General features: G+C 35.1%; 3 protein-coding genes across 4 annotated transcripts in view; 2 read left to right on the top strand and 1 right to left on the bottom strand.

Annotated features, from left to right (window-relative positions):
* LOC101891213 (ras-related protein Rab-27A) overlaps positions 1 to 1,935 on the bottom strand; it is a 45,027-nt gene extending 43,092 nt beyond the window's left edge. The window contains exon 1 of the mRNA XM_011298295.3: positions 1,433 to 1,935. The gene's annotated coding sequence lies outside the window, so the exon portion shown is untranslated. The remainder of the gene's footprint in view (positions 1 to 1,432) is intronic.
* A 2,346-nt stretch (positions 1,936 to 4,281) lies between these two features.
* LOC101891042 (uncharacterized) lies at positions 4,282 to 25,248 on the top strand. Of its 2 annotated transcripts, none has more exons than XM_011298291.3 (5): positions 4,282 to 4,521; positions 4,594 to 4,653; positions 4,714 to 5,312; positions 5,374 to 5,586; positions 24,656 to 25,248. In XM_011298291.3, exons 1-5 carry the CDS (start codon positions 4,419 to 4,421, stop codon positions 24,749 to 24,751), a joined length of 1,071 nt encoding a protein of 356 aa, XP_011296593.1. In that variant the 5' UTR covers positions 4,282 to 4,418; the 3' UTR covers positions 24,752 to 25,248. The 2 variants fall into 2 exon arrangements, with proteins under 2 accessions (XP_011296593.1, XP_011296594.1); XM_011298292.3 differs by having other exon boundaries at positions 4,283 to 4,521; positions 5,374 to 5,577.
* On the top strand, positions 7,491 to 9,166 carry LOC101889675 (pleckstrin homology domain-containing family F member 1 homolog). Its single transcript, XM_005177564.4, has one exon. It carries the CDS (start codon positions 7,993 to 7,995, stop codon positions 8,872 to 8,874), a length of 882 nt encoding a protein of 293 aa, XP_005177621.1. The 5' UTR covers positions 7,491 to 7,992; the 3' UTR covers positions 8,875 to 9,166.
* Positions 25,249 to 27,324: the final 2,076 nt, after the last annotated feature.

Genomic DNA, 27,324 nt, shown 5'->3' with positions numbered 1-27,324 from the left:
TTTCTATGTCCAGGTCTTCGCATAGGCCCCATATATCATTACCTCTCTATTTTCGGCATTTTGAATTTTTTAGGTACAATATTCACCAAAATTGTTTGAAATTTCGAATTTGAAGTTCCTATGAGTTAAGCTGGAAATGCATAAAGAGCATATTTGGCTGGCTTAAGTCATCGGCTGGCTTCTTCGGAAATGAACAAAGGAGCCTAGGGCCAAAATCGAACTAAGTCAACCTAAAACTCCTTTGTTCATCTACGAAGAAGCCAGCCGATGACTTAAGCCAGCCAAATATGCTCTTTATGTATTTCCAGCTTTACACAGTCTGTGACAGAAAATTGTATATACAGGTCCATGTCTTCATATAGCCCCGAAATAGCGGTACCTCCGTATAATAGGTATTTTGATGATTTTATCTACATATTCACCGGATTTTGTTTTCAAGTTTCGTATTTAAATATTGAGATGGCTTATGAAAAAGTTGCCTATGCAGGTCCACGTCGTCGTATAGACCTCAATATAACGGCTATATTCGGTATTTTTAAGATATTAATAGAATTTTAAATTTTATTTTATTTATTTATTCTGTCTATGCCTATGCAGGTCCACGTCGTCGTATAAACCTCAATATAATGGCTATATTCGGTATTTTTAAGATTTTAATAGAATTTTAAATTTTATTTTATTTATTTATTCTTTTTTTAAATTTCCAAATTCGTTCCAAATGGTGCTTTTTGCTTTTTTACTTGTATATAAGCATATAACCGATATTTCCCTTATGATATCGAAAAAAAAAAATGCAACACGGATTTTGTTTAAAGAAAATCAACCTACCCTAACACGTAGTGATTGTATCATGGGACAAACTAGGATTTTTATTTAACAATCTTTGAAAGATTTTATCATGGTACAATGAATTCAAGGTAGGGCAGAACTACCATATGATTTAAATTTTTTATTTTTCTGGCTTAATGTGTCAACTTCATTTGCTTATGTGTGTGTCTTCTTTTCAATAATAAAAAATTGTTCAGAAAATATTCAAATTCGGGTGTTTTCAAAATGCTTTTTGCAACGAATGCATCGACAAAAGCTACAGTTTTTGTCGCGAAATAAACCATAAGAGATATATAGAACATGATATTGAAAATAAACTTTGACCATTCATTCAGTTTTCGCGGTTTTAAATTATTTATTCAAAATCAATGCAACAAGTTGTTTGCTTTTTTATTGTTTTGATAGTAATTCCGACATTACAAGCCAAACAGGTAGACCTCTATACTTGCAATTTTTTCAAAGTTGACCTACCTTCTCTTCATTGTACCATGGATTTTATATATAATATTTACAAACGGTAAATAAATCCACCAAGGAATACAGTTTTATAAATGCTTAATTCAAACAGTGGTTATGACCAACAAACCTTTTTCATGCAATTTACCTTAAGTTATTCCACTAGCACCATGTGTCTCCCAGATAACGTACAAATAACGGACACCAGCCTATGGCATAAGCCTTTTTTAATAAATTTACCCGCACAGGAGTTGAATGTAAATTGTAAACAATACCAGAAATGATATTCAAACAAACTCTTCACTGATTCAAGCGAATTGTCCATAAAATGACTGCGAAGATGAAATTTTTGGAATACAAATATGCTTTCAAAGCACCAACGTAATGTTTACATAGTATCTTCCCACCACCCATTAGATATCAAATGGTGGAAGGTTTTTTTCTTTAACGCGCAACACGGAAATCCGAAAACCAAGTTCTTAATGTAGCTTTAAATGGTTCCATTTAACACGTATATTGGAGCCACCATACACATTTCGAGGAATGCAAACGGTTATAACACATCGGCCCGCGCACAAAATTTCTATGAATAAACGAACGAACCGAACACAAAGACCTGTTGCGAATGACTGTTGAACCATTACTGAGTCTAAAATACAGCTGATTAATGTTGTAAAACCACACCACTTTGGTGTGTCCATGTTGACAATGCAACACGTTGTTGAAGGACTTTGTCATTGCCAAAGAAAGCTTTTTCTTGTGTATGTGTGTGCGTGTGTGTGCAGGATATGGATACCAGGATTTTTACAAAGAGGGGAAAGGAATATTTGGTAAACAAAACCAAAAAAGCTTAATTTGCGCCATTAGAAAAGTACCTAATCAGCTGTGATAAGAGTTTCCAAAAGTGTTTAAAATCAATCTCTAAAAAACCTAAAAAGAATCATACCTAAATATTTGCGTTTGACCATGGCTCAATAAGCAAGGTTGTTCAACTTCAAAGAAACTACAAAAATGCAACTCTATGCTGGAGTCTTAAGCTGGAAATACAAAAGCGCATATTTGTCTGGCTTAAGTCATCGGCTGGCTTCTTCGGAAATGAACAAAGGAGCCTAGGGCCAAAATCGAACTAAGTCAACCTAAAACTCCTTTGTTCATCTACGAAGAAGCCAGCCGATGACTTAAGCCAGCCAAATATGCGCTTTATGTATTTCCAGCCTTATAGTGTCAAATAGTCTTTTAAATATACAACAGTTAAGCTGGAAATACATAAAGCGCATATTTGGCTGGCTTAAGTCATCGGCTGGCTTCTTCGTAAATGAACAAAGGAGGTTTAGGTTAACTTAGTTCGATTTTGGCCCTAGGCTCCTTTGTTCATTTCCGAAGAAGCCAGCCGATGACTTAAGCCAGCCAGATAAACGCTTTATGTATTTCCAGCTTTAGGTTTGTTAATTTTTATTTTGATAGCAAAATGCTTATGTTGGAAAAAAACCCGCGAAACAAGAATGGAATTTCGGCGTTATTTCACAAGATTGCATCTAAAATTATAGGACAATACAGTTTTATCACAAAATTGTACAATTTGCTACCCATTTACGTCGAAAAGTTGAATTTATTTTGCAACCAAATTTGAAATAATTTCAAATTATTGCATTTTTTATTCAAAACAATACACACACACACATACAGAATGTGTATAAGTCTTGACAGAATAAGGTCACCAAAAGAAAAAAATATTTTGTGCTACCTTCTGTAATTATGCCATGCGTATGACCATGGTACAATGAACTTCTACCAATCGATTTTTTATTTGCCTGGCTTAACATGTCAAAAAAAGATTGACTTAGTTCGATTTCGGTCCTACGATCCTTTGTTCTATTACGAAGAATCCAGCCGATGACATAAGCCAGTATTCTCACCTTTATTATTGTGCCATGCTAACACTATTTTGAATCTACAAAAATAACGATGCGTTTGCATTAATAGCAAAACACCAAAATGTGTCTTTATAAAGGTGAGAGTACATAAAACGGCTTTTTGACTGACTTAAGTCGTCAGCTGGCTTATTTGTAGTGGAAGAAAGGAGTTTTAGGTAGACTTAGTTCAATTACGTTACTTCGTTCTTTTCCAAAAAGCCAGGTGACGACTTAAGACAGTCAAAAGCATTTTAAGGTGAGAATGCATAAAACGCTGTTTTGACTGGCTTAAGTCATTGGCTGGCTTCTTCGTAAAAGAACAAAGGAGCGTAGAGTCAAAACCGAACTAAGTGAACCTAAAAGTTCTTTGTTCTTTTACGAAAAAGTCATCCGATGACTTAAGCCAGTCAAAAAAGCGTTTAATGTATTCTCACCTTACAGTAGACGGCCCGAAAACTAACCTTTTATCACGTTCGATTTATTTTCTTTCTCATTTGCCCGTTGTGTCAAAAATTGTTAGAATGTATTGTTATCTAAATGTGCTCGACAGCGATGAAAATATTCGACCACATTTATTTTCGGCAGTAAAATACAACCCTACTCCAAGAAAATTTCTATTGTGTAAATGCCAGGTAATATTTATTTCAATAATTATAGACACAAATTGTGACACAGCATTCTTCTTGACTTTATGTCTAAAAAATTGTCGTTGCTATTTTTGTATCTATTATTTATATTATTGTATTAAAATGTATCTTATTGATATATATCATCACGTTCATCAATAACATTTAATCCTACCATAAACCAAAGCCTTAATTACGCGATTTGCAAAAATTCGGTATTTACATTCGTATATTCAAAGGAATTGATAATGCAAATAACGCGTTTCATAAAAACATGTTCGGTGTAAATACACCTTAAATTTTATTATAAAATATTTTCGTCTATGACACAATGGAATTGAATTGAACTAAATGAACTACGTGAAAGAAAGGAACTACGCAAACAAAAGTAATGGTTATTGTTCCCTTCGTTCATTATACGAAATCATTGCTTTGAACCGACGATACAACTCTGTTAATCGCCATTTTTTCATGTTCGCGGCATCTTGTCATTCAGCTATTCATTCGTATTTGTTCTACTTTTTCATTCAAGTACAATAAATCACTGCGATCTTTAGAAATAATTAAGCAAAACATTTAATATAAATCGTTAATCATGGCCTATTACAATGTAAAAATGCCTGAGGTGCAAGTAAAATTCGATTGGGACGACATTGATGTGGGCAACGATCAGTTAGATCATTCGGAGAATTTTTTTGGTATGGATTGAGAAAATAAAACTATTTGCGCCAAAACAACCGTTAATTTCCAAATTTTATTGAACATTTTAGCTATTAAACATTATGAACACGAAAGACTGGAAGACATAGGATTACTGGAAGAAGAAATGGGTAAGAACTAAAGTGGCACATTCTTTTGGAACCATTCATCATGAACATTAATTCTTACAGCCAAAACAGAACTGACAGACATTGAGGAACAGTGTGTGATTTATAAGATTGAAAAACATGACAATACCATTACAGCAGAGGAAGAGGAGGAGAAAGAATATGACAAAGAAGATAAGGAAAACAAAGACAGCTCCATAAACTCCAGCCAGAATGAAGAAGAGGTAAAATCGCCGGCAGATGTAAAACCCCAAAATCATACTGACAATGGACATCAGGAGTCACACTTAGATAAGACTGTGCAACAAACAAATTTGGCACCAAAGTTAAATTTGGTCTGTCAATGGTCCACTCAAAAACCAGCCACCAAAAAATGTCACACGCAGGCAGCTACGTCTAAGGGAGCGGTTTCAAAAAGTATGCCACCACCACCACAAGCCTACTTAGTAAAGGATTTGTATCAGAAAAAACGCGAAGAAGCTGAACGCCGAAGAGAGGAAGAGGAACGTAAACGACGAGAATTTCATTCGAGACCCGTACCAAATTTCAATGCTTGTCATCAACTCATGCAGAAACGGAAACCATCGCATGCTTTCACAGTGGCAGTGACCCCTAAAGTTCTGAAAAAATCCAAAGAAGCCGAGGAGAAACGAAAGCAAAGGGTAAGGTCTTAAGTGCAAAATAACAAACAATTCTTATTGAATTCTCTGAATTTGCCTTTAGTTGGAGGAATGGAAACAAAAGAGCCAAGCTCCTAAATTCGAATCCCGACCGCCAACTGTCCTCAAAGAGAAGCCCTTTGTACCCGAAAAGAAACCATTGGTCATACAACAGTGTCCCTTCAATTTGCATACGGAAAAACGTTTGGCCGAGCGTAAACATTACGACGAGGCAAAACATAAAGCGCTGGAGGAAAAACGAAAACAGGTAGAAATTGTAAGCACGTTCGCATTTAACAGCATACTGTTTTGTTTTCATGTCCATATGCGTGTTATATACATGTGTTGAGTGTGTTGTAAATGTGTGTGCTTATCATTTAATTTTGTCAATCCTTTCCTAACTCCTAGTCCTTGAAATTACTAACATGTGCATGTGAAACACTAACCTATGATAGGCTTGGGTGAATCGATGAAGTGATAAGTTTTATACTTGATATTGTAGCTTAATTTAAGTTGTCCTTTGACGACAAAAAAAAACCTTATTTCTTCAAACTTAAATTGGAGAATATAGTAAGGTTGTAATTGCTTTGCCATTAGACAGAAAATATATATATTATTGAGCCGTTAAAGTTGGACCAAATAAGGGACTCCCTTCGCTACGTATCTTAATATTTTGACACTTTAGTGGAAATTATCAACTTTAGGACTCCCAACGTAGCAAGGGAACTAGTTGTTTAAAAATTTCATTAGTTGATGAGGTGCCGAATGGATTTAGTTAGAACATGACCAATTCAACTCAAATCATATTTTCTTCTTATTATTTTTAATACTATTTTTGTAGTAATTGAACCCTTTGTCTATTTTATACCATTCGTTCATTTTGGTGATTTGAGCCATGGCTTCCATCGTCTGCATTCGTACCTTCCTTTTTGTGATTCGTGCCTTTGTCAGTTGTAAAGCTTTGCGGTTTTGAAAGATTTATTTTGACAGTTATTCCTGGCAACTGACATCTGCCCTCAACAGTTTGTGCACTTTTTTTTAGTTTTGCGTTTCTTTTCGGTCTGTTGTAGTCGTGAATTTGCCTTCTGTCTGACATTGATATTATTTTCTATTTTTATGTGTTTCTCTTTCGGTGTTTTTTAGTTTATGATTTTATCAATATAACAGAAGTAATATTCTCAACAGTATATAATAAAAAATGCATTTAAGCGATTTACTAGTTGTTGCCTCCAATTTTTTGCACAAAAGATGATTTTCAGTAGGACATTTGGTCGTTCATTCAATTTTCTATATTTGTGTTATTTGTTGTTTTTGTTGACTGTTTCGTGTGTGTTGTGTGCAGGTTGTCACTGTGAGACGAAAGAGAGAAAATTGACGATGTATTGTTTACTCTTCCATTTTGAAAACAGTGTTGTAAAGTCTTCCGAATCATTTATCTAAACGATAGCGTACAAAAACAAAATTTAATGGCGTAAAGGGCGAAGCGTCACGTAACATCAAGAGGACAAAATTTCAAGTCTCCATATCTTAATCCTTCCATTTCGCGAATTTCTCTTGTTATTAGTAGTTTGATTAAACTAACAAGACTTTTTTTTAACTTTGTCAACTTGCCCTTTTATGTATATAATAACCTGATAGATAGCTGAATCTCATTCTATGTTCTCGTATTGCCAAAAGTTTAATTTTTTCGATTGTCTGCGAAGGAGACCTCATAAATATATATATTGGACATTTCGTTTAAGTGCATACCAATCTGTTTTGTAATGGTCTCAGTCGCGTTTTCAACATAATTGCTTGTATTTTATAATTTTAGGCACTTAAAAGTTAAATATTATGATGCAAACGATTTTTAATCTGACAAGAAAACAGATCCTACATTGGGCATTTACCCCACATAACGGTATCTTATAACTTTACGAAATTTGTCCTGCAATATAAAATGTCGACTAATATATTTTGGGAACACCCTTTATAGTAAATTTGCCAATTTACACTTCTTTCAAACCGTATATTTTCGTTCATTTTTGTACTCCCCACACCATTTTTCCATTTACGTTATACGACAGCGCTTCTTATTTTTACACTTAACAACACTCATTGCATTTAAAAGTCACACGCACACACATTGACAAATAATAACAACAAATACACAATAGCCGCAGCAGAGGTTTGACAATCAACAGACTCTCCCCGTTTCTTTTTGTGTGCTTTTACGGTTGAGTGAGCGAGTGAGTGTATGGCTATTTTGTGTGTTGCACAAAACGTCTTACGAAGTCGAATTATTAAACTGTGGATTGTACCAATCTATACGTGAATGTATTTTTATTTTTTTTATAGAATAATTAATTTTTATTATTGAAAAATAACGGAACAAAAGAAATAAAGACAAATAGTGCAAACGTCAAAGCGAAGAAGAAATATCAGAAAAATACGTGTAAAAATATTCTCGAACTAAACTAATAATCACTTCCGCTCGTCGTCGTTGTTCCAAAAGAAAGGCAAACAACAAAAGAAACTAAAAGCGTAAATTAAGTTTTCGTCGTCGCGAAGAAGCAGATTTTGCTCTTGAAGTCTTTTTTAATAGAAACAATAAAAAATATAATAAAATATATTTTTGATACTTTTGTAAAAATAGCAAAAAAAAAAAATTAAAACGACATAGCAAATATTCCACACAAACAAAATGGTTGATCGTTTGGTAAATTCCGAAGCCAACACCAGGCGTATTGCCACAGTGGAAAATTGTTTTGGCGGTGCAGGTGTGCCACTGGCCATACCTGGCCGTGTCTTGGTGGGGGAGGGTGTCTTAACCAAAATGTGCCGCAAACGACCAAAATCACGCCAGTTTTTCTTGTTCAATGATATTCTGGTCTATGGCAATATTGTTATTGGCAAAAAGAAATACAACAAACAACACATAATGCCTTTGGAAGAGGTTTCATTGGAGGACATTGACGATTGTCCCCAATATCGCAATGGCTGGCTGATACGCACCACCACCAAATCGTTTATTGTGTGTGCGGCCACCGAGACGGAAAAGAAAGAATGGATGGCCCATATCAACAAGTGTGTTGAGGACTTGCTAAAGAAATCGGGTAAAAAGCCTGTGGAAAAGCATGCTGCCGTATGGGTGCCCGATGCAGAGGCCACCGTCTGCATGCATTGCAAGAAGACGCAGTTTACAATGATTGTACGACGTCACCATTGTCGTAATTGTGGCGCCGTCGTCTGCGGACCATGTTCATCCAAGAAATTCCTTTTGCCCCAACAAAGTTCCAAGCCCCAAAGGGTGTGCACTAGCTGTTACGAACGTTTGAGTAATGCTGTCAAGCAGGAGTCGGCCAAGATATCATCGAATTCACTGAACACAACTACAGCAACAGCCAACAACAAAGATACACACAATAATGCCAATAATGAATCATCTGGCGATGATGATTCCGAAGATGAGACCAACGGTAGCGGCAACGAACAGCATGATGAGCCCAAATTCTATGGAGATAGCAGTATTTTATCGACAACAGAGACCAATAATACAGCCCATGTAAATTCTAGTCATAATTGATATTTAAAGAAAAGCCGGGAAAGAGCCGGAGGAGGAGGTGCGGGAGTGGGACCAGCAAAAGGATCAGTTGGCGGAGGAGGAGATGATAGTTGGGTGTGGGTGGTGAGAAAAACAAAATGAGAATAGCATATTTGATCAGCAGCAGCAACAGTAGCAGGATTACAGAAAACACAAGAAACCCCAGCAAATAGGAGGTGGAGGAGTGACGGAAGATATAATACGATAGATGAACGTTTAACGTTGCAGTTGTTAATATTTCTATTTCTAGCATCAACAATAACAAAAAAACAAACTACAAAATGTTTTATAGTACATTTTCTTCATTTTAACGATATATACCTATTAATATGTATAAATCAAGGATCCAAATTCGTTTACTAACAACGAAACAAAAAAGGATATGCCAATGTCCACCTGAAAATTATTGTTATTTTCTTTTTAAGAAATAATGGTGAGTTTTGTTTTTCATTTTTTGATTTTTTTATTTAAATTTTTAATTTTCAAAGCCATTTGCTTTGCTGCTGGCTGATGGTTACTGGCATTGAGTGGTACCATTTGCCTTTTGTCGTTTAATCTTATCTAAAGCTCATACATGGTTTTAAACAAATGCTCTTACGCAGTTTTTTCTTCTCATTTTTGCCTATGCCGTTGTCGTCGTTCATTGTATATTAGCAATAAACAAGTTTTTTGAGCTTTTTTTTTTTTTTTTTGTTATCGCGCTTATTTTTATTTGTTTGTTTCTCTTTCTCTCGTTTTCAACGAAAAATTTTCTCCAGCTAATCTTCTTACTGTTAAATTAAAAAGACCAACAATAAGATGATATGAGCTGTCATATTGTTTAAGTAAACCCACGACGACAATATGTTTGCTTTTCAAATTGGAATATTCATACGATGAACTAAGTACGGTCCATAATGAAGGGTATATACATATACATTTTATTGCCCTGAATCATCCATATATATTTACATACATACATCCATATACCTATTCTAGTTAAAACAAATGGCGTTCTGTAGGTACGTTGAATTTAATCTGGTATTATTTATAGGTAGTGTTAGTAAATAAGACTGATATTCTGTGTATTTCGGAAAACCCAATAATTGATCTGTTAAAAAAACTGCAAAAATCTACTTCATTCATTTTTTATTTTTTAAACATATGCCATTGTAAATTCGTTTAGTACGAGAGAAAGCACAGAACAGCAATACTTGAAATCGACTCGAAATATTTCAAAATTCGAGCGTCCCTTACTACTATTGAATATAAACCCAATGGCTTTAATAAATCAAGTGGTTTAAACTTGTTTGTTTATAAACAACCTTAGGTAAATATGGCGCTCAGCTGATGTTTGTTTACGTATACATGGACATCTAAAAAATAATGCAAAAATAATTGTGGTGATAAAGCTTATATAAAAACAATTTCTGAAAACAACCTGAGATAGTTATTATATTTCCTACCCTATTGATTATACATACACTCATAAGAAGATCTATTTTTATATCCTCCACTTTACTATAGAAGGTATATTAACTTTGCCATTCGGTCTGTAATTCCTCGAAATACTTATATAAAGTGGTCTGTGGGTTGTAGTCATGTCATCTTTTGAACGAATTGAGATGGAAGACCCATATTGGTCCATGTTATCGTATAGCCCCTATACATTGGGTCTTCCCGATAATTCGAACCATTTCTGTTGCTGTTTTCTTCTTACTTGACGTCGGGCTACGCTACCAGTATCATGGTAACGAGCGATGGTACGAGACACAAAAGATTTATTCACATTTAAATGCTGGAGTGCTCTAACGGTAGCCACTTGTATTTTTCCAGCCAAATATAAAGAAATCACACTATCACGCTTGAAATCCATCATGAACAGTTTTTTTTTTCTGGAAAATTCTCACCAAAATGCTTTTGTACGCTTGTAAACAATATAATGAGCTGTCACTGGAATAGTTTTAACAGCTGTCGGATGAGTTGCTTAGAAATGACAGCAGCCCGAAGTTTTTTCATCCCACTCTGTATATCTTCGATATAGCACTTATACTCTTGGTCAAAATTTGTCAACATTGATTCAAGTTTGGATATAGCCCCCATATATATCTTCGCCTAATTTCAAGTCAATATCATCCTTAATAAGATGCATTCTGGCATATGCCACAGAATTTAATCTTATAAGTATTATGTCCAATTTGAAGAAAACCGGTTCATCCAATTTGATATTAATGCCGGCCAAAAGTGAAATATGCATACCATGGCAACGACATTTGGTGCCATATATGAAATAAAGCCTAGATACCAAATATGCACTTGTGGTGTAGAGTATCACCAGTTCAGCCCAGTTCGATTTTTGTCCTTTTTTCCTGGTTTGTTATTTAAAAGTAGTTTTTTTTTTAATTTCATGAGAAAGAAAGAAATCAAATGCTCCCCGATTTTCCGATATTTATTTCCAAGGCAGATATTTTGGGCACATTAAGAGAAAGTTTAGATCCGATTCCATCCAAATGATATAAGTAATATAAACCCCCAAGAATTTATATTATTATTGAGTTATTTTATATGTTCGAGATTTATAGCATTTAACTCTTTTTTTATGGGGCCTTATCCTTTTTGCACTTTAAAAAAAAAGCAATGGTAAAAATATCCTTAAATTATTTTTCTTCTCTGTATGCTGTTCACTGAAGTTCATACTAGGACCACTTTATAACCTGTCTTTCTTCCATACAAAAATTTAAGAAATTAAAATCATTTCAAATAATCACCCCCATCTCTGAATTTGTTATAATTTGCTGTCGAATACGTTCATTTTAATTTTAGAAATCATCTTTAAAATATCTGGAAAATATTAATGTGTCTACTGGAAGATATTATATAAAAAGAAAGCGTACATACAACCGTATAGAGTCTTATCATTTTTAATTCAAGTTCTTGTTTTAAACACAACCAGATCTCATCAATCCGATAATATTCTATTTTTCGGTATGTTGACTTAATATCCCGCACACATATCGCTTAAGAAATGATCAAAAAGTCTAAAGCACATGAAAGGGAAATTATATTTTGCAGTGTAGGTATATTTTTCTTGTTTTGGTACTCTATAAATACCAATTCCGTTTTATATTTCTTGTTTTCTACCATTTCATTGCTAAGTGATGGCTCCAATGCCACCACCATCTCCACCTACTGCTAAAAGTCAAAGACATTATCGCGACGACGACGACTACGTCGGAGGCAATGAACATCAATGATGGCAAATTTAGCTTCATAATGATGATGAAGCATCATATAATTTACCGTATATAATTTTATTTTTATCTTATTGTATAGATGGGTTTGTTTTGCTTTTTTACTTTCGTATATAAGTTTGTACACAACAGACACACACACATACACCAACATTTGATCATGTAACACACGGTGAATGTGGTTACACAGTGTCATATGTTTTGTTTTTGGACATCCAGCCACCTAAAAATAATACACTTTCATTTATTTGGTATCATAACTCGGTGTTATGATGTTGATTTGATAAATGATGATTATGATGTTTTACTTTTTGCTTTGATTTTAAGAGAAGTTGGTCAACGTTTTAGTTGCGGCATCATTGTTTTTCAATTCAAAGTTTTGGTTTTTTACCAATGCAAATAGTTAGATTCTACACAAAGATATCATTTTAGAAATATATGGAGCAAATATGGATCTACTTGTTTTACAGGAAGAGATTAAGTAACGTATAGCCTCCATATAACGGTACCCCCGATATTCGGTATTTTGATGATTGTAACCAAATTCTTCAATGAAATTAACTGAAAATTCACAAAAGGAGTTCCTTCTGAGTATATAGGTCCACGATATCCCCCATATTACGGTACCTCCCTATAATCGGTATTTTGATCATTTTAGCTTTTTTGATGATTTTTTCAATGGAATTGTCTAAAAATACATACTAGAAGTTAACATTGCCACCTGCAAGATAAATTTCTATATACAGGATGACAAAGTCAAATGCCATGATTTTAAAATTTTTTTTTTTAAATTTTATTGAATGAAAGCAAAAAATTTCGGAAATAGCATTAAATTTTAGAATAAGTTTAGATTTATTCAAATTGGTCACCTTTGGCACATTTTATGGCCTTCAAACGGCCAATGAATCTGTCACACGCTGCCCGAATGTTGCTCAGCGATATTTTGGTCCATTCCCGGCGAAGGGCTAACTTCAGGTTATAGACACTTTGGTATTTTTAGTGCCAACCTTGCTTTCCAAAATACTCCAGACACAATAGTCCAACGGATTGGTATCCGGAGATTTTGGTGTCCATTGTGTGTTTGAAATTTCGTATTGGAAGTTTCTAATAGGTACTACAGCCTGTGACAGAGAATTGTCTACGCAGGTCCAGGTCTTCCTATAGCCCCGATATAGCCGTACCTCCCTATATTCGGTATTTTGATAATTTAAGCTACATTATTCACCGGGGGTTTTTTTAAAGTTTCGTATTTGAATATTGTAATACTTTATGATAAAAGTTTAATAGAATTTTTAAATGATTTTATTTTTTTGAAAATTTCCAAATTGGTTCCAAATGGTGGAGGATATTCAAAGTTCGGTCCGGCCGAACTTACTGCTTTTTTACTTGTTTTTTTTTTATTTTTTTTGTTCAAACTCAAATGTTCATTAATCGAAAGTCAAAGTGCCAACTCCAATGCTGTTACGACCTGCTGGATTCCGTGTTGTGGAGGTGGGAAAGGCCATGGTTATTGACAATCTATTATTTGATTGCAATGAACACTTCGAAACGGTCAAGTTCAACATCCCTTACAAGATTATTGCAACGAAAACAATGCTGACATAATTTGAGAATATCCGTCTTACCATACAAATGGTCCACATGCTTAATAAGGAACCGTTCTGACAGTAATATCTACCGTATTGCCTGTAGACTACGAAGAATTGTGTAGAGATTTTGCATGTGCCTCGCTTCACCTTCAAAATCATATTGTGCTGAATTCTACGAAATCATATCATAACTTCATTACATGCCCATTTCGCAATATAACAATACGCCTTTCATTTCCCACAGAAAAAATTAGCATTTGCAAAAATGTATTTTTTGACTATTTACTGCCTTTATCTCCGTTTATTTTGACTGGTTGGTTGGCTACTTGATGGGCTTATCTTGAGTAGATCTATAAATTTTGCTCATGCACAACTTGTATAAGTTGTATGTGTATACATACATATAAATATTATAATATTGTTGGAGAAAATAAGCTTTAATTTGTATCACATTTGATGACTACGGAACACACTCAGAAAGTCATGGATATTGTTTGGTGGAAGTGTCTTCCATAAACATTACTCGCTTGACAATGCCACCAATCATAAACGGCACCGTGTACAGCAGATAAAAAAACCGCGAGCGTACCTAATAAGTTTTTATGGTCATATGGATTAGTAGAAAAGGCAAGGCAAGGCAAAAAAACTGCAACCATATTTATCATCATAATCAACTACAATTAGCCTTAGCGATAAATCACTTTGGGATTTATTCTAATTTGTATTGATTTGACTGACTGATGACACTATTGTGATAATACTATAGGGAGGAGGGACAACACGTGTAACATTTTTATTGTCCACAAATATGCATGTTTTCTTCCAGCGATTTTTTCACATTCTTATCAGTTTATTTTTCAGTAGTTTTGTTGTCATGCTTTTGCGCTTCACCTGATTTCGTGTTTCCTTCTCTTCTTTGTTGCTTGCTCACTCTGACGCATTTTTATGATTTCTTTTGTCTACGACATCGTCACATGTATCAAAAAAAGATTATGTGTGCTGGAGACCCTGATTTCACAGACATTGATCTACTTTTGGTCTAAATTAAGTAATATAAATGTTGGTGATAATTGTTTGTTGTTTTTCTTTTTTTTGGATTTTGTTTGGTACGTGTGGAAAAGGTATCAAACTTTTAGGGGTTTGCGTAAAAATGTTACCAATTTCCATTGCATTTGAAATATTTTATAATTCGGGTTATTGCGATAAAAAGGGGACATTTAAAAAATGGACATATAAATTGTAAAATGACGAAAAACCAGTATAACCGATAAAGATGTTTTGATAAAAAGGCGATAGCTAGGTCTATGATTAGATATGCGATTAGCTATATATAGCTCTTGTATATATAGCTCTTCTATGTATGATATTGTGTAATATTGATAATAATTTTTGGACGGCTACCGGTAGCCGGTAAAATAGTTATGAATATATATTCCAACTGACCTAGCAAATCAACGACAAAGTCGTTTTATGCCCGACAATAAATAAATTGAAAACAAAAAGGTGATTTTGTGTTATAACTTGTTGAAATCCTATCAATCGCGATCGCTGCGTGCATTTTGCCATGTATGCAAATTAACTATCTTCGTGTTGAAAAATGTCGCTTTTCGCAATGTATGTAAAGTATTCAATTCCAAAATGCCGCCGTTGACCAAAACCTCCGAAATACCAAAAATCATTGAATATTTTTGCGGCGAGTTAAACTACCCCAAATGAAATGAAAAATTACAGCTGATTTAGTTGGCAATCGGACCCAAAACGAAATTGGAAAATATTGGAAAAATTGGAAATTGGGTCAAAAATCTTGAAAATAACGAAAAGTACCGTAATAATTTGGCCTATACCAAAAAGTTAATATACCAATGCTACACGAATTCGGAAACTGCTTCGATCGGACCTTGGAAGAAATAAGAAAATTGGGGATAGGAGAGATATAGAAGCTAGAAGGGGAAGAAAAGATTTATAAGGAGAAGCCTAGTTAGGAGTGTGACTAGACGTGAGCAATGTGTGAGAAGAACGTTAGAGATTATATCTCCAACCAAACCAAATAGCCTATATCTCTTGTAGGATAACAAGTAGATGTTATATACCCAGCAGTCCGCTGGCCATTACAATTTAATATCCATCCAAATGTATGCTATTTTGTCAATAGGAAAAATGAAATAACAGTGTTTTAAGCATACAACATGCATCCGATTTAGATTAGTCGTATTGCTATTACATTGTGGAACAAAATGCATATTAGAATTAAAGAACAAAACAAAATATAATAAAATGTGTCCATCGCACTTGCATCTGAATCGGTTGTCGATAGATTCCATCCAGCCTTCGCTTACAATGTCGATAGATTTCGGACCCATCCAACATTCGCTTACATTGTCGGTAGATTTCGGACTCATCTGATGGCGTAGGCCATCGCTGTGTAAATGTAAGTAGAAATTGTATACAGGCTTTGGATGAGTCGCACCTACATTGTCAGTGGTCTCAGATGGAAGATGTATGTGCAAAAAATTCCGATGGGTAGTCTCTGTGTCTCTCTTATTCATTTTCACCTGGTCTATAGTAGTCAGGAATACAGTTGTCCCATCTTAAGGTCAAATATCTGACATTGCAGTGATCAGTCAGTATGCCTACTACGATTCTTAGATCAGACCTACTAAATGATAGAAGGGAGTTCGATCTTCTCTTTGAGATTACCGTTTAGATGACCTTAGAAATTCTGCAACCGATTTCCAAGTTTCATCTTCCCAAAGCTTTTGCGATGAGTGATTTTTTGAAGCAGCTGACATATTAGCTTTTTATTGTCTCATCAATCGAATTGGATCCGTCAGAAGTAATTACAGAAATAAATATTTACGGGATAGGAGAATAAACATTTTCGGAGAAATGGAGAGGAAAATATTTATTTAGAGAAGTCTAGTTAGGAGGGTGACTTGATTGGATCTATGTGTGAGAAGAACGTTAGAGTTTATATATCCAACCAAACCAAATAGCCTATGTCTCTTGTAGGCTTGACTATCGACATATATAGTATCTGGTCCTGTTATGCTATTGGAGATTTCTTTACAATTTCAGCTTCCTTCCTGATTGCAAGAATCTCCGCCTGAAAACGCTACAATTGTCATTAAGCTCTTATGAATGTTTAAAGATTGGGTTAGGGCAGAATACACCATCACCGGTGTCCATATGTCAGAACAGGTAGACCAATGTGACATACATCCAGTATACGTCTTGTGGCCGTGTGGCGTTCCTTCATGAATCGAGTGAAATGAGGTCCTTTTAAGTTCGCTCCTTTTTTTGCAACAGTATAAACGCTGCTCCAAGATCGTACCGAGAAGAGATATTTAGTGTAACTCCATCCGATACTGGTAGGGAAAATTGATATATTTTGGGTTTCCTTGTGAATAGTACAAATTCAATCTTTGCATAGTTTACCTTCTGACCATTGCCAAGGGCCCTACCAAACAGCTGGACTAGAGCACTTTGCATTAGGTTAGAAATAATTGGAATAACTCTTAAACTTATCAGCACCACTACTGACAAGAATTTCCTTAATCACCAGAAGCCAAAGCATGGTTGAGAGAACTCCTTCTTTCGATCAGGATAGAGGAAATACCAGAGTCATAGAAAGCATTATGGATCGATTCCAGTATCGCATTGTTTAAAGCCCCTCCATATCCAGGTAAGCTGCCAAAGTTAAGTTAGAGTTTCCCATTTCCTTAATCACCAGAAGCCAAAGCATGGTTGAGAGAACTCCTTCTTTCGATCAGGATAGAGGAAATACTAGAGTCATAGAAAGCATTATGGATAGATTCCAGTATCGCATTGTTTAAAGCTCCTCCATATCCAGGTAAGCTGCCAAAGTTAAGTTAGAGTTTCCCATTTCCTTAATCACCAGAAGCCAAAGCATGGTTGAGAGAACTCCTTCTTTCGATCAGGATAGAGGAAATACCAGAGTCATAGAAAGCATTATGAATAGATTCCAGTATCGCATTGTTTAAAGCTCCTCCATATCCAGGTAAGCTGCCAAAGTTAAGTTAGAGTTTCCCATATTTTTCCCAATGTATTCGACAGGGCCGTCTCCACTGACCGACCATTGACATAGGCGTGCTGTGATATATTTATTATATTTAAATTTAAATTTGGACGAATTTCCAGATCCAGTAACATTTCCCAGGTCTTCGTTAGGAAGAAAGGCAGGCTAATCGGTCTGTTGTCTGTCGGTTATTTGTTATTAGGTTTCCCGTTACTTTCCACAGACTGGGTACACAACTAGGAATAGCACCAATGTCTGTTATCAAAGTTCTATCGTTATTTCATCCTACGGCAAGACTGACAGATGGATATGGCTAAGTCGACATGGTATTTTACACTGATCACGAACATAAAAACTTCCGACAAATATTTCGAGTTTATGCCAACGGAATGGCAAATTTAATAGACCCTCCATTTTATGGTTTTAAATGAACCCAGAAATCAGAATAGATGCAGCTCTTATAGATTTGAGAATGGATTTAAAAAAGAAAATCTAAAATATAAAAATTTTACATGGTATTAGCTTTTTCTTCTACTATAAAACACGATTTTTCAGAAACTGTGAGTCGAAATATTGCCTCAAAACTTAAAAAAGGAGCCAGCAAGAGTTATTCTATACAATTTTTTTTCTCTCGATAATTTCGCTTGAGCGCAACAGAACTTCAATCTTCATAAATAAAATAATATTTTCATTTATACATTACACAGCTAACTCTTCCGCATATTTTATTCGTTTAGTTAGTTACAACACGTGAATCACCTAAAATTTATTATTAAGCGTTCATTCATACGCCCACAATATGCATTCACATACTCATAAGCCAGGCAGGCGAATCATTCATATAATTATGTTACCAAGCTACATACATCAGCACTTTTTATTTTATTGATATGACGACGTGTGATGGATTTTCAGAACAACTCGAGACATATGAATCCAAGATTGAAAATAAAATATATACAACAAATCGAAATCATTTTTTTTAATAATAATAACAATAATATTGGCTTATCAAAAGACATTACTCACAATGTGAGTCATATTAAATTTTAACCAGAGGTCGTTCGGTCTGGGTTTATGTTCTGTGTTGTGATGTGATATTGACGATTCTTGATTGTGTGCAATTTTTGGCTTTTGTTTTATTTTTAAGCTATATCGGAAACATTGCAAATACTTCTCCGAACCTTGAATGTATGTTTTGGATTGTAATGGATGAGGAGATGCATGTGAATGTTTGCAGTTAGCATTTACTTGTTGTGCCTGCCGCCTTTGGCATGCATTTTCTTTCTTTTGTGTGATGAGGTTTAGATTTTTGTTGCTCTATAGCATTGCTCTACAAGCGTTATTTATTTTCACTACTTATATATTCACATGTTTTCTCCACATTTCATTACTTCTCTTTCGTTCGTTTCTATTAAATTCACATCATCATCAGCATTTCACCTAACTTTCAATATGTTGACTATGTTTGCCATATGTCTGCCTACTTGCTTTTGCCTATCAGCTAAAATGCAGAACGTACACTTAGCAAAACCGATACAATACGTTAGAAGGATTGTTCTATTGAAAACAGGAATATACCCCCAGGCAATAATCGACGATTTAGATTTTTGGAAATGGGTAAAAATTAATTAACGCATAAGGATTCATCGTAGCAGATGATTTAGGTTATGTTTTTCATCATCATCCATGTTAATATTAAATAGATAGGACGAAGAAGAAACATCAGGAGAGAGTGCAGGGTAATGTGGAAGATGTTTGCACCAATAGACAGAAGACAAATTCTAATAAATTATTTAAGATAAATAAAAAAATCCGCCTCTGAAGATTACTGGAGTATTAAAGCAATGACTATTAAACCACGATTTGGGGTTAAGAAATTGTAGATTTCTTTAAGTAGCCTGCCTCTGCTATGTACGATCCTTAAAAGATTAGTATATTATCTTTCCCATATGACAGCATCTTCGGTATTTTGGAGGTTTTGGTCCTAGATTCTGTCCAAAATCTGCTGTAGTTTGATGTCTAACATTCCTAGAGGGTAGTTTAACTTTCCACTAAACAATATTCCATGTGGCCTCACCCTTTGGTGTAGTCCCCATAGAACGATATTTTCTGATTTTCGACATTTTGGAGGTGTGTCCTAATTCCAAAGCAAATGAGATCTAATTTGACATTTCGGCGGATATTTTGGAGGTTTTGGATCCCATTTCCAAGCACGGTATCACCTGATTTTCGGTATTACGAAGATTTTCGAATGGAACTTCCAAATTTTAGGGACCTTAAGGAAACCCGATTTAGGTGTTCACAAGGTGGAAGGTATTAAAAGTTCGGCTCTACCAATTTCAACGTCGTTTTTACTTGCTGTTGCAGTAATATACATTTTGTGTTTATAATCCATTTGTGCTCCTTTATCCAGATTTAGGAAGTCTGTTACTCTTATGGGCTATAGCCAGAGATGCAGTGAGTCAGTTAGGTTTTGCAGGGCCTTTAGGAAGGTACATCGTGGTAGTTTGTGCAATCAATAGGAATTGAGACGGCTGCACGCACCATTCTGACTGTGATTGAACCAAAACTAGTGTGGTTTGTCTAGGTCGCCGGCGTTCTTCAGAATCAATGACAAGAAAAATGGATGAGTACGAACAAGTATTTGCTATTTGTATTTGGGTAGGCGGCCCTGGTTAAAGATTTGTTCCTTCGAGTCAATCCAGTACATAGAACTGCATCCGTGGGAATGCATTTGCAATTGTAAGCAAAGAACTTCATGATCTAAAGAGAGAGGTACAGAGGTATAAGAGAGAGCCTCTAGATCAACAGGCCTATCAAGCGGGACTGAATAGTATTCACTCTAACGCGGTCTCAGAAGTCATGGAAGGATATAGAGTGAATACTATACAATGAGACCATCTCCCCCTCCCATGGCATCTGAAGAGCGAGAGCTTTCCCGACAAACCTGAGTAGTTATGGCTCAGTTAAGATCCGAATTAATGCAGCCGTCTCAATTCCTATTGGGCCCGGATCGACAGCGATATGCAGAACATCTGCCCAGCTTGTGACACAGGTCCGCATGACCCGCTGCACCTATTTCGCTGTCCTGCCAAACCTACTCACCTAACCCCAGTCTCATTGTGGACCCGACCCGTATAGGTTGAATCCTTTTTGAGACTAGTCTCAGAGATAGATCCTTGAACGTAAAGAAATCAAACTTATATCAGAATATATCGAATTCCGTGTTTATTATTTCTGCGTGTGCCTCCACGTATTCCTTTGGTGGTATCTGCACTGCAGATACCGGCTAAGAATCACCGTAAATCCGTAGTACATCGGATCATTCCTCAGCATGTGCCACTGATTATTGCCACAGGATTACATTTATATTTTCAAACACTCAGTTTGATTTATTAGTAAATGAGGAGAACGGGAGATATAGAGAACGGGTGAGCGGAATGAAAACAAATGCAAAACAACTTAAACAGAACCATTTTTTTGCGGAGTAGATGAATGCCTGTGTTTTTAGCTTTTACCGCAAATCACGAAATAGCCACCGGTCACTGATCTGCAGACGTGTGCATATACCAATTTATAATTATCCATATTTTGTTGCTGTTGGTGGCTGCTAAGTATATGGTTGGCTCCAACAAAGCATACTTGCCCCCATACGCGTTTGGACTATTTTGGATGATATGAACGCCAACACAATGAGAAAAGAGGTACAACGTTACAGGAGAGAACACCAGATCAACAAACCAAGCTGGCAGGATAGAAATAGCATTCATACAGAAGCTGATGTCAGGAATAACTCTGGTATGAATACCGTCCTCTGAGTACATGATTCATCTTTCGGAGATCAGGCTGCCTCGTAGAACAAAAGTAGGTTTGTCTAAACTATATTCACTTCAACAGCCATGATAATATTGAGATCACGGCTTTGTTCTTTTCATAACCGTAGAGTAAAGGAACAGAAAAAAAGTAAAAATTTCAAAATTTGATTAAAATTCTTCAAAAATAAGCACATTAGCCATTTAGAAGCTGCAAACCATGCTTCTACTTTTTCTCGGGCAAATCTGCGCATTAAAAAGCAGTAAAAAAGAAAGCCGTATTAGTGTTTTCTTAAATTTCTTTCTTTCTTTCTTTATTTAATTCATACTTAATACTAAAGCCTCCAAGGCCAATTAATTGTATTAATAAGGTACTCAATACCAAGTAGAAAAATTCAAAATAACTTATAATTAACTATAACATTATTAAAAAACAAATTATAAAAGGCTCCCCAGCCAAAACTACAAAAAAAAAAAACAAAAGTAAAAAAAATGAGTCAATAGAGGCAAAATAACCAACAACATGCAATTACATTTTTTAAGAAAGGTGAACAATAAAGGCGACGATAAAAATAATTTAAAAATTATTATTTAATAATTAAAAAAGAGTAAAATGAAGAAAATAAAAGCTCAAAACAACGAAAATAAAACTAATTGGGATATATACCGGGATGCAGGACATGATTCAACACTTTCAAACGAAAGGCATTATTCGAATGGGAAAAAAATTCTAAGCAAGTTTTACTAAATTTTGAAGTAAGACAAGTGGTCTTTAGTAAAATGTTGTAAAAATAATAAAAGTGGTAACACATGATTAAAGTTGTAGTTTCATCTTTCCTGTTTTTTTTTTCAACGTGTACCACCTCCACCCACTTTTTTGGTATCTGCAGGCGCATGCATATACCGCTTTATAATTATCCATCTTTTGTTGCTGCTAGTGGTGGCACCTATGTATATGGATGGCACCAACAAAGCACACTTGCACCCATTCGTGTTTGACCAATTCTCTTACATTTCACTTGTTTTTAGCCGCCATACTTTTTCTTGCAGTTCTGCTTTTCTGTGTTTGGAATTTTTTCACGTCGAAATTGAAAAGTGTTAGTGTGTGTCCCTTTTGTGTTGTCTGTCACCGTTGTGTTCTCATTAGCATGTGTCGAATTATAACCATATGTCTTGGCATGGAAATTTTATAGTAGGGTTTGTTATTGTTTTTTTTATTAATTAATATATTTCTTTAGACTATAGAGGTGTTTAAACAAATGTCATAGAGTGTGTGGGTGCGACAAACGCACAAATTCTTCAATTCTTTAAATTCCAATTTGCATTTTTGGATTCATACATATAAACAACTACACGATAAAAGAAAAATGATTTATAAAAAGTTTGATTTAGTATATGATCATAAAACTTGACTTTAGCCACCCAATGGGAGGGTTTATTTGAAGCACGTGTTGGAGAGACCTTACGGTGCATTGTATACATCTATCAAAAAATTACTGCAAATATTTTTTAATATTTCTTGGGTGAAGAATATTAATGCTATTGTACTGAAGAGAACTATTAGAGAAGCGATTTTCAGACGAGGTTTAACTATTGCTCCGGTATCCTAGCCGTTATAACCTTCTTAGCTATATAAAAAAGATTGTGATTCTATATTAAAAATTGACATAAAATTCCTACTCTTATGAATATGCATCGCAATTACAGGGTGAGATAAAAAAACTACAACAAAGTCAAACGCCATAATTTTTATATATATTTTTTTAATTTTATTGAATGAAAGCAAAAAATGTCGGAAATAGCATCAAATTTTTGAATACCTTTAGATTTGTTCGAATTGGTCACCTTAGGCACGAATTATGGCCTTTAAACGGCCAATGCAACCATCACACGCTGCTCGAATGTTGCCCTGCTCGTATTTTGGCCCATTCCCGGCGAAGCGCTTGCTTGAGGTGATCGACACTTTGGTATTTTTTAGTACCAACCTTGCTTTCCAAAATACTCCAGACACATTAGTCCAACGGATTGGTATCCAGAGATTTTGGTGGCCATTGTGCGTTGGAAATGAAGCGAGGAACCTCATTTTGTAACGATTCTTGGGTGGCGCGTGCTCAGTGGGATGGTGTCGAGTCCTATTGGAATGTCCAAGGTCTGAGGCCGAAATGTTTGCATGCCCACGCCTTTAATACACCCTCCAGAATATTTTCGCGATAATATTCGGCATTTATTTTAATGCCACGGTCGATTAATACGAGCGGAGAGCGACCATCGGCTGTTATGGCGACCCACACCATCACTATGTCCGGCGCTTGAGTTTTGGTGGCCAACCGAAGGTGCACATTTTCAGCTGACCTCTTTGGCAAGTAAACACGATCATGTTTAGAAACTGCTGGACAACGAATGTTTTCTCATCGGAGAAAACCAAATTCGGCAGTTCACCACGTTCGGCCAAGCAAAGCAACTCTTTAGCTCTTTTGAGTCTATTTTCTTTCTGTTGCTGTGTAAGTTCTTGCACTTTTTGGAATTTCAATAGCTTTACCCCGAGCTCATTTTTCAATATTTGCCGAATGAAATATTGCGATATGTTCAGCTCACGAGCCATTTTTCGGCCACACATTTCGAACCATTTCTTCTGATGTTGCTGTTTTTTTCCGTCCACTTTCTTGACGTCGGCCTACGCTATCAGTATCACGGTAACGATCGACGGTACGAGCCACAAAAGATTTATTCGCATTTAAATGCCTGAGTGCTCTAACGATAGCCACTTGTGGTTTTCCAGCCAAATATCAAGAAATCACACTATCACGCTTGAATTCCATCACAAATAACTTTTTTCCTGGAATGCTTTTGTAAGCTTGTAAACAATATAATGAGCTGTCACTGGAATAATTTTAACAGATGTAGGACGAGTGGCTTAGAATGGACAGCAGTCGGAAGCTGGTTGCAGTTTTTTCATCTCACCCACCCGCACTACATTTTATAGAACTTAGAAAATTTGCATATTACTAATATTATTGATTTCATTAATTTCATTAATTTAGTTCTAAATTAAATTCTTAAAAGTAAATAATGTTTTCTTTTTTCCATTTGCAGGAGGAAGAAGAACGCAAACGACGTGAAGAGGAGCGCATACGTGAACTAAGAAAAGCTGCTACATTTAAAGCACGACCAAATCCCTTTAGACACTAAGATATTATTCGTTTTTTATACATTTGAAATGCAAAACTAAAACTAAAAATTAAATTCATAACATAGATATTATAAGAAAGTTGAATTCTTTCGTCGAACGTGTAAAAAAATTGCAACACACACACACTATGATAATGTAATTTGCAATTATTATTTTAATTTTACCCAACTATCTAACACAATCACAAATTAACATCATCTATCGTTCCATCGGAACAAAAATGTTTATTTGTCTTTTAGATATGTTAACTATTAAGCAATTCTAAAACAACAATAATTAATATGCGCTCTTGTTTTCTATTTCTATCCCCCTTGCATACACACACTCTCCCCTTCTGTTTTTTTACTAATAAATCTTATTTTTATTATTATTTTATGTATCATTAATTTATGTGTATAACAGTTAATTATTTAATGTTTTATAACACTATTACTATTACAATAAACATTTTTTTTTTTTTTTTTGCAAACACAAATACATACATATTGAATAATAATGTTGTGCATAGTTTTTGTTCGATGTTTTCCAAGACAATTATGTATAAATTAAAACAGGTATCTGGTAGGTCCAAGAATAAGTAGGGACCAGAAAATATTTAACGAATTTAATAAATGAGGTAATTAAAATGCATATTTTTTTTAGCAATTTAGTTAGGTATGAATCAAATATAGCGATCGCAAATGGTTTTAGAATTTTTTTGGGTAGTAATAATTACATTTTCTAATCTGTTTAGACAACAAAAAATTGACAAAATCTTTAATATATTCTCTTGTATAGACTATATTTTTTGCATATGTAGACGATTGTACATGGTATTATGTCTTGGTGCATTTGTTTGTAATATGAAAAGGAAGAGGCGATAACCATAGTTAGTTTTGATGTTTTTTATAAAATCACATTTTGTGTTGATTTATGTACAGCTGTCCACCCATATAGCATAAATCGAACTGCACAGCGCATTCGTTCGACCTAAGGACGAGTCCTGTAGAAATTGGTGATAACCATCCGATTATTTCATTTCGATTTCATGTTATTTCAGCACAAATATGTTTTGAAAGCAAAATGTAATTAGTTCAGGTGCAACCGGCAATGAGTTACTGATAAAGATTTGAAATTTTTTATATCCTCAATATAATATGAACTGAATATTAAAGAAGTCAGTCCGATTGCAACACTTCAAAATATTCGTCTCAGTTCTGATCAGTCTTTTAAGAAGAAGAGAGCCAACATTATTCTATTTAGCTCTTTAAAATTTGGCAAGAATTTAGCCTTGGAAATAGGTTATATCGATCCACGTGGATTTATGTAGCCCCACATAGCAACACCTTCAATTTTCAATAAAATAGCCAACAATTTGGGTTCTAATCAAATAAAAAATCGAATTTACGTGCGATTTCGGAAATCCTGATCACATTCTCAATTATTGGGTATCCTGAAGGTTCTTGGTACGATTTTTATACCTTCCACCATACATAGAGGGTATATTTTCTTGGTCATCCAGTTTGTGCCTCCTCAAAATACTCATGTTAGACCCTACAAGGTATTTATATATTCTTGACTATCGTAAAATTCTAAGCGATGCCCGTCTATCTGTCTGTTGGAATACCTTCCCCCATACGATCGAGGGTATATTTACTTGGTCATTCAGTTTGTGACCCCTCGAACGAACGAATAGAGATGTATGGTACCGATATTCAGTATTTTGACGATTTAAATCACTTTTCTAATAGAATTGTTATAATTCAGTACTTAGAGTTCGTAATAGGGTCTACCTCCTGCTGTAGATCACTGTCTATATAGACCTACCGTTCCTAAAGCCCTCATACATCGGTAAATCCCGATATTCCGTTTATCTTCGCCACGTTTTCTAAATTAGGCACTTACAGTTCGTAATGAGTTCTAGCTCCTATGGCAGATCATTGTTTATATAGGTCCAGGTTTTTCTATAGCCCCCATATAACGGTATCTCCTAATATTTCGTGCATTTGGTGATTTAAGTCACTTTTTATACCCTCCACGAAAAAAAGTATGGAGGGTATATTAAGTTCGTCATTCCGTTTGTAATTCATCGAAATAATCATTTTAGACCCAACAAAGTATATGTATTCTTGATCAGCGTAAAATTCTAAGACGATTTAGCCCTGTCCGTCCGTCTGTCCGTCTGTTGTAATCACGCTACAGTCTAAACGAATTAAGATAGGAAGCTAAAATTTTGCACAGATCTCTCTTTTGTCTGCAGGCAGGTCAAGTTCGAAGATGGGGTATATCGGTCCACGATATCGTATAGCCCCCATATAACGGTACTACCTATATTCGGTATTTTGATGATGTTAGCCACATTTTTTAATGGAATTGTCTGAAAATCCATACAAGGAGTTCCTTGTGGGTACTTTATACCTCGGCAGAGAATTATCTATATAGGTCCACGATATCGTATAGCCCCCATATAACGGTACCCCCCGATATTCGGTATTTTGATGATGTTAGCCACATTTTTCAACGGAATTGTCTGAAAATCCACACAAGGAGTTCCTTGTGGGTACTTTATACCTCGGCAGAGAATTATCTATAT

The sequence above is a fragment of the Musca domestica genome, unplaced genomic scaffold, assembly GCF_030504385.1.
Source record: "Musca domestica strain aabys unplaced genomic scaffold, Musca_domestica.polishedcontigs.V.1.1 2, whole genome shotgun sequence".
Taxonomy (NCBI): domain Eukaryota; kingdom Metazoa; phylum Arthropoda; class Insecta; order Diptera; family Muscidae; genus Musca; species Musca domestica.
The sequence above is the reverse complement of the archived record's forward strand: the minus strand, read 5'-3'. Positions and strand labels throughout refer to the sequence as shown.

Excerpts from the sequence above, each read along its gene's own strand:
- LOC101889675 (XM_005177564.4), top strand. The coding sequence starts at position 7,993 with ATGGTTGATCGTTTGGTAAATTCCGAAGCCAACACCAGGCGTATTGCC.
- LOC101891042 (XM_011298291.3), top strand. The coding sequence starts at position 4,419 with ATGGCCTATTACAATGTAAAAATGCCTGAGGTGCAAGTAAAATTCGAT. Across the intron at positions 4,654-4,713 it reads ATTACTGGAAGAAGAAATGG|CCAAAACAGAACTGACAGAC; the intron begins GTAAGAACTAAA and ends TAATTCTTACAG. Across the intron at positions 5,587-24,655 it reads AACGAAAACAGGTAGAAATT|GAGGAAGAAGAACGCAAACG; the intron begins GTAAGCACGTTC and ends TTCCATTTGCAG.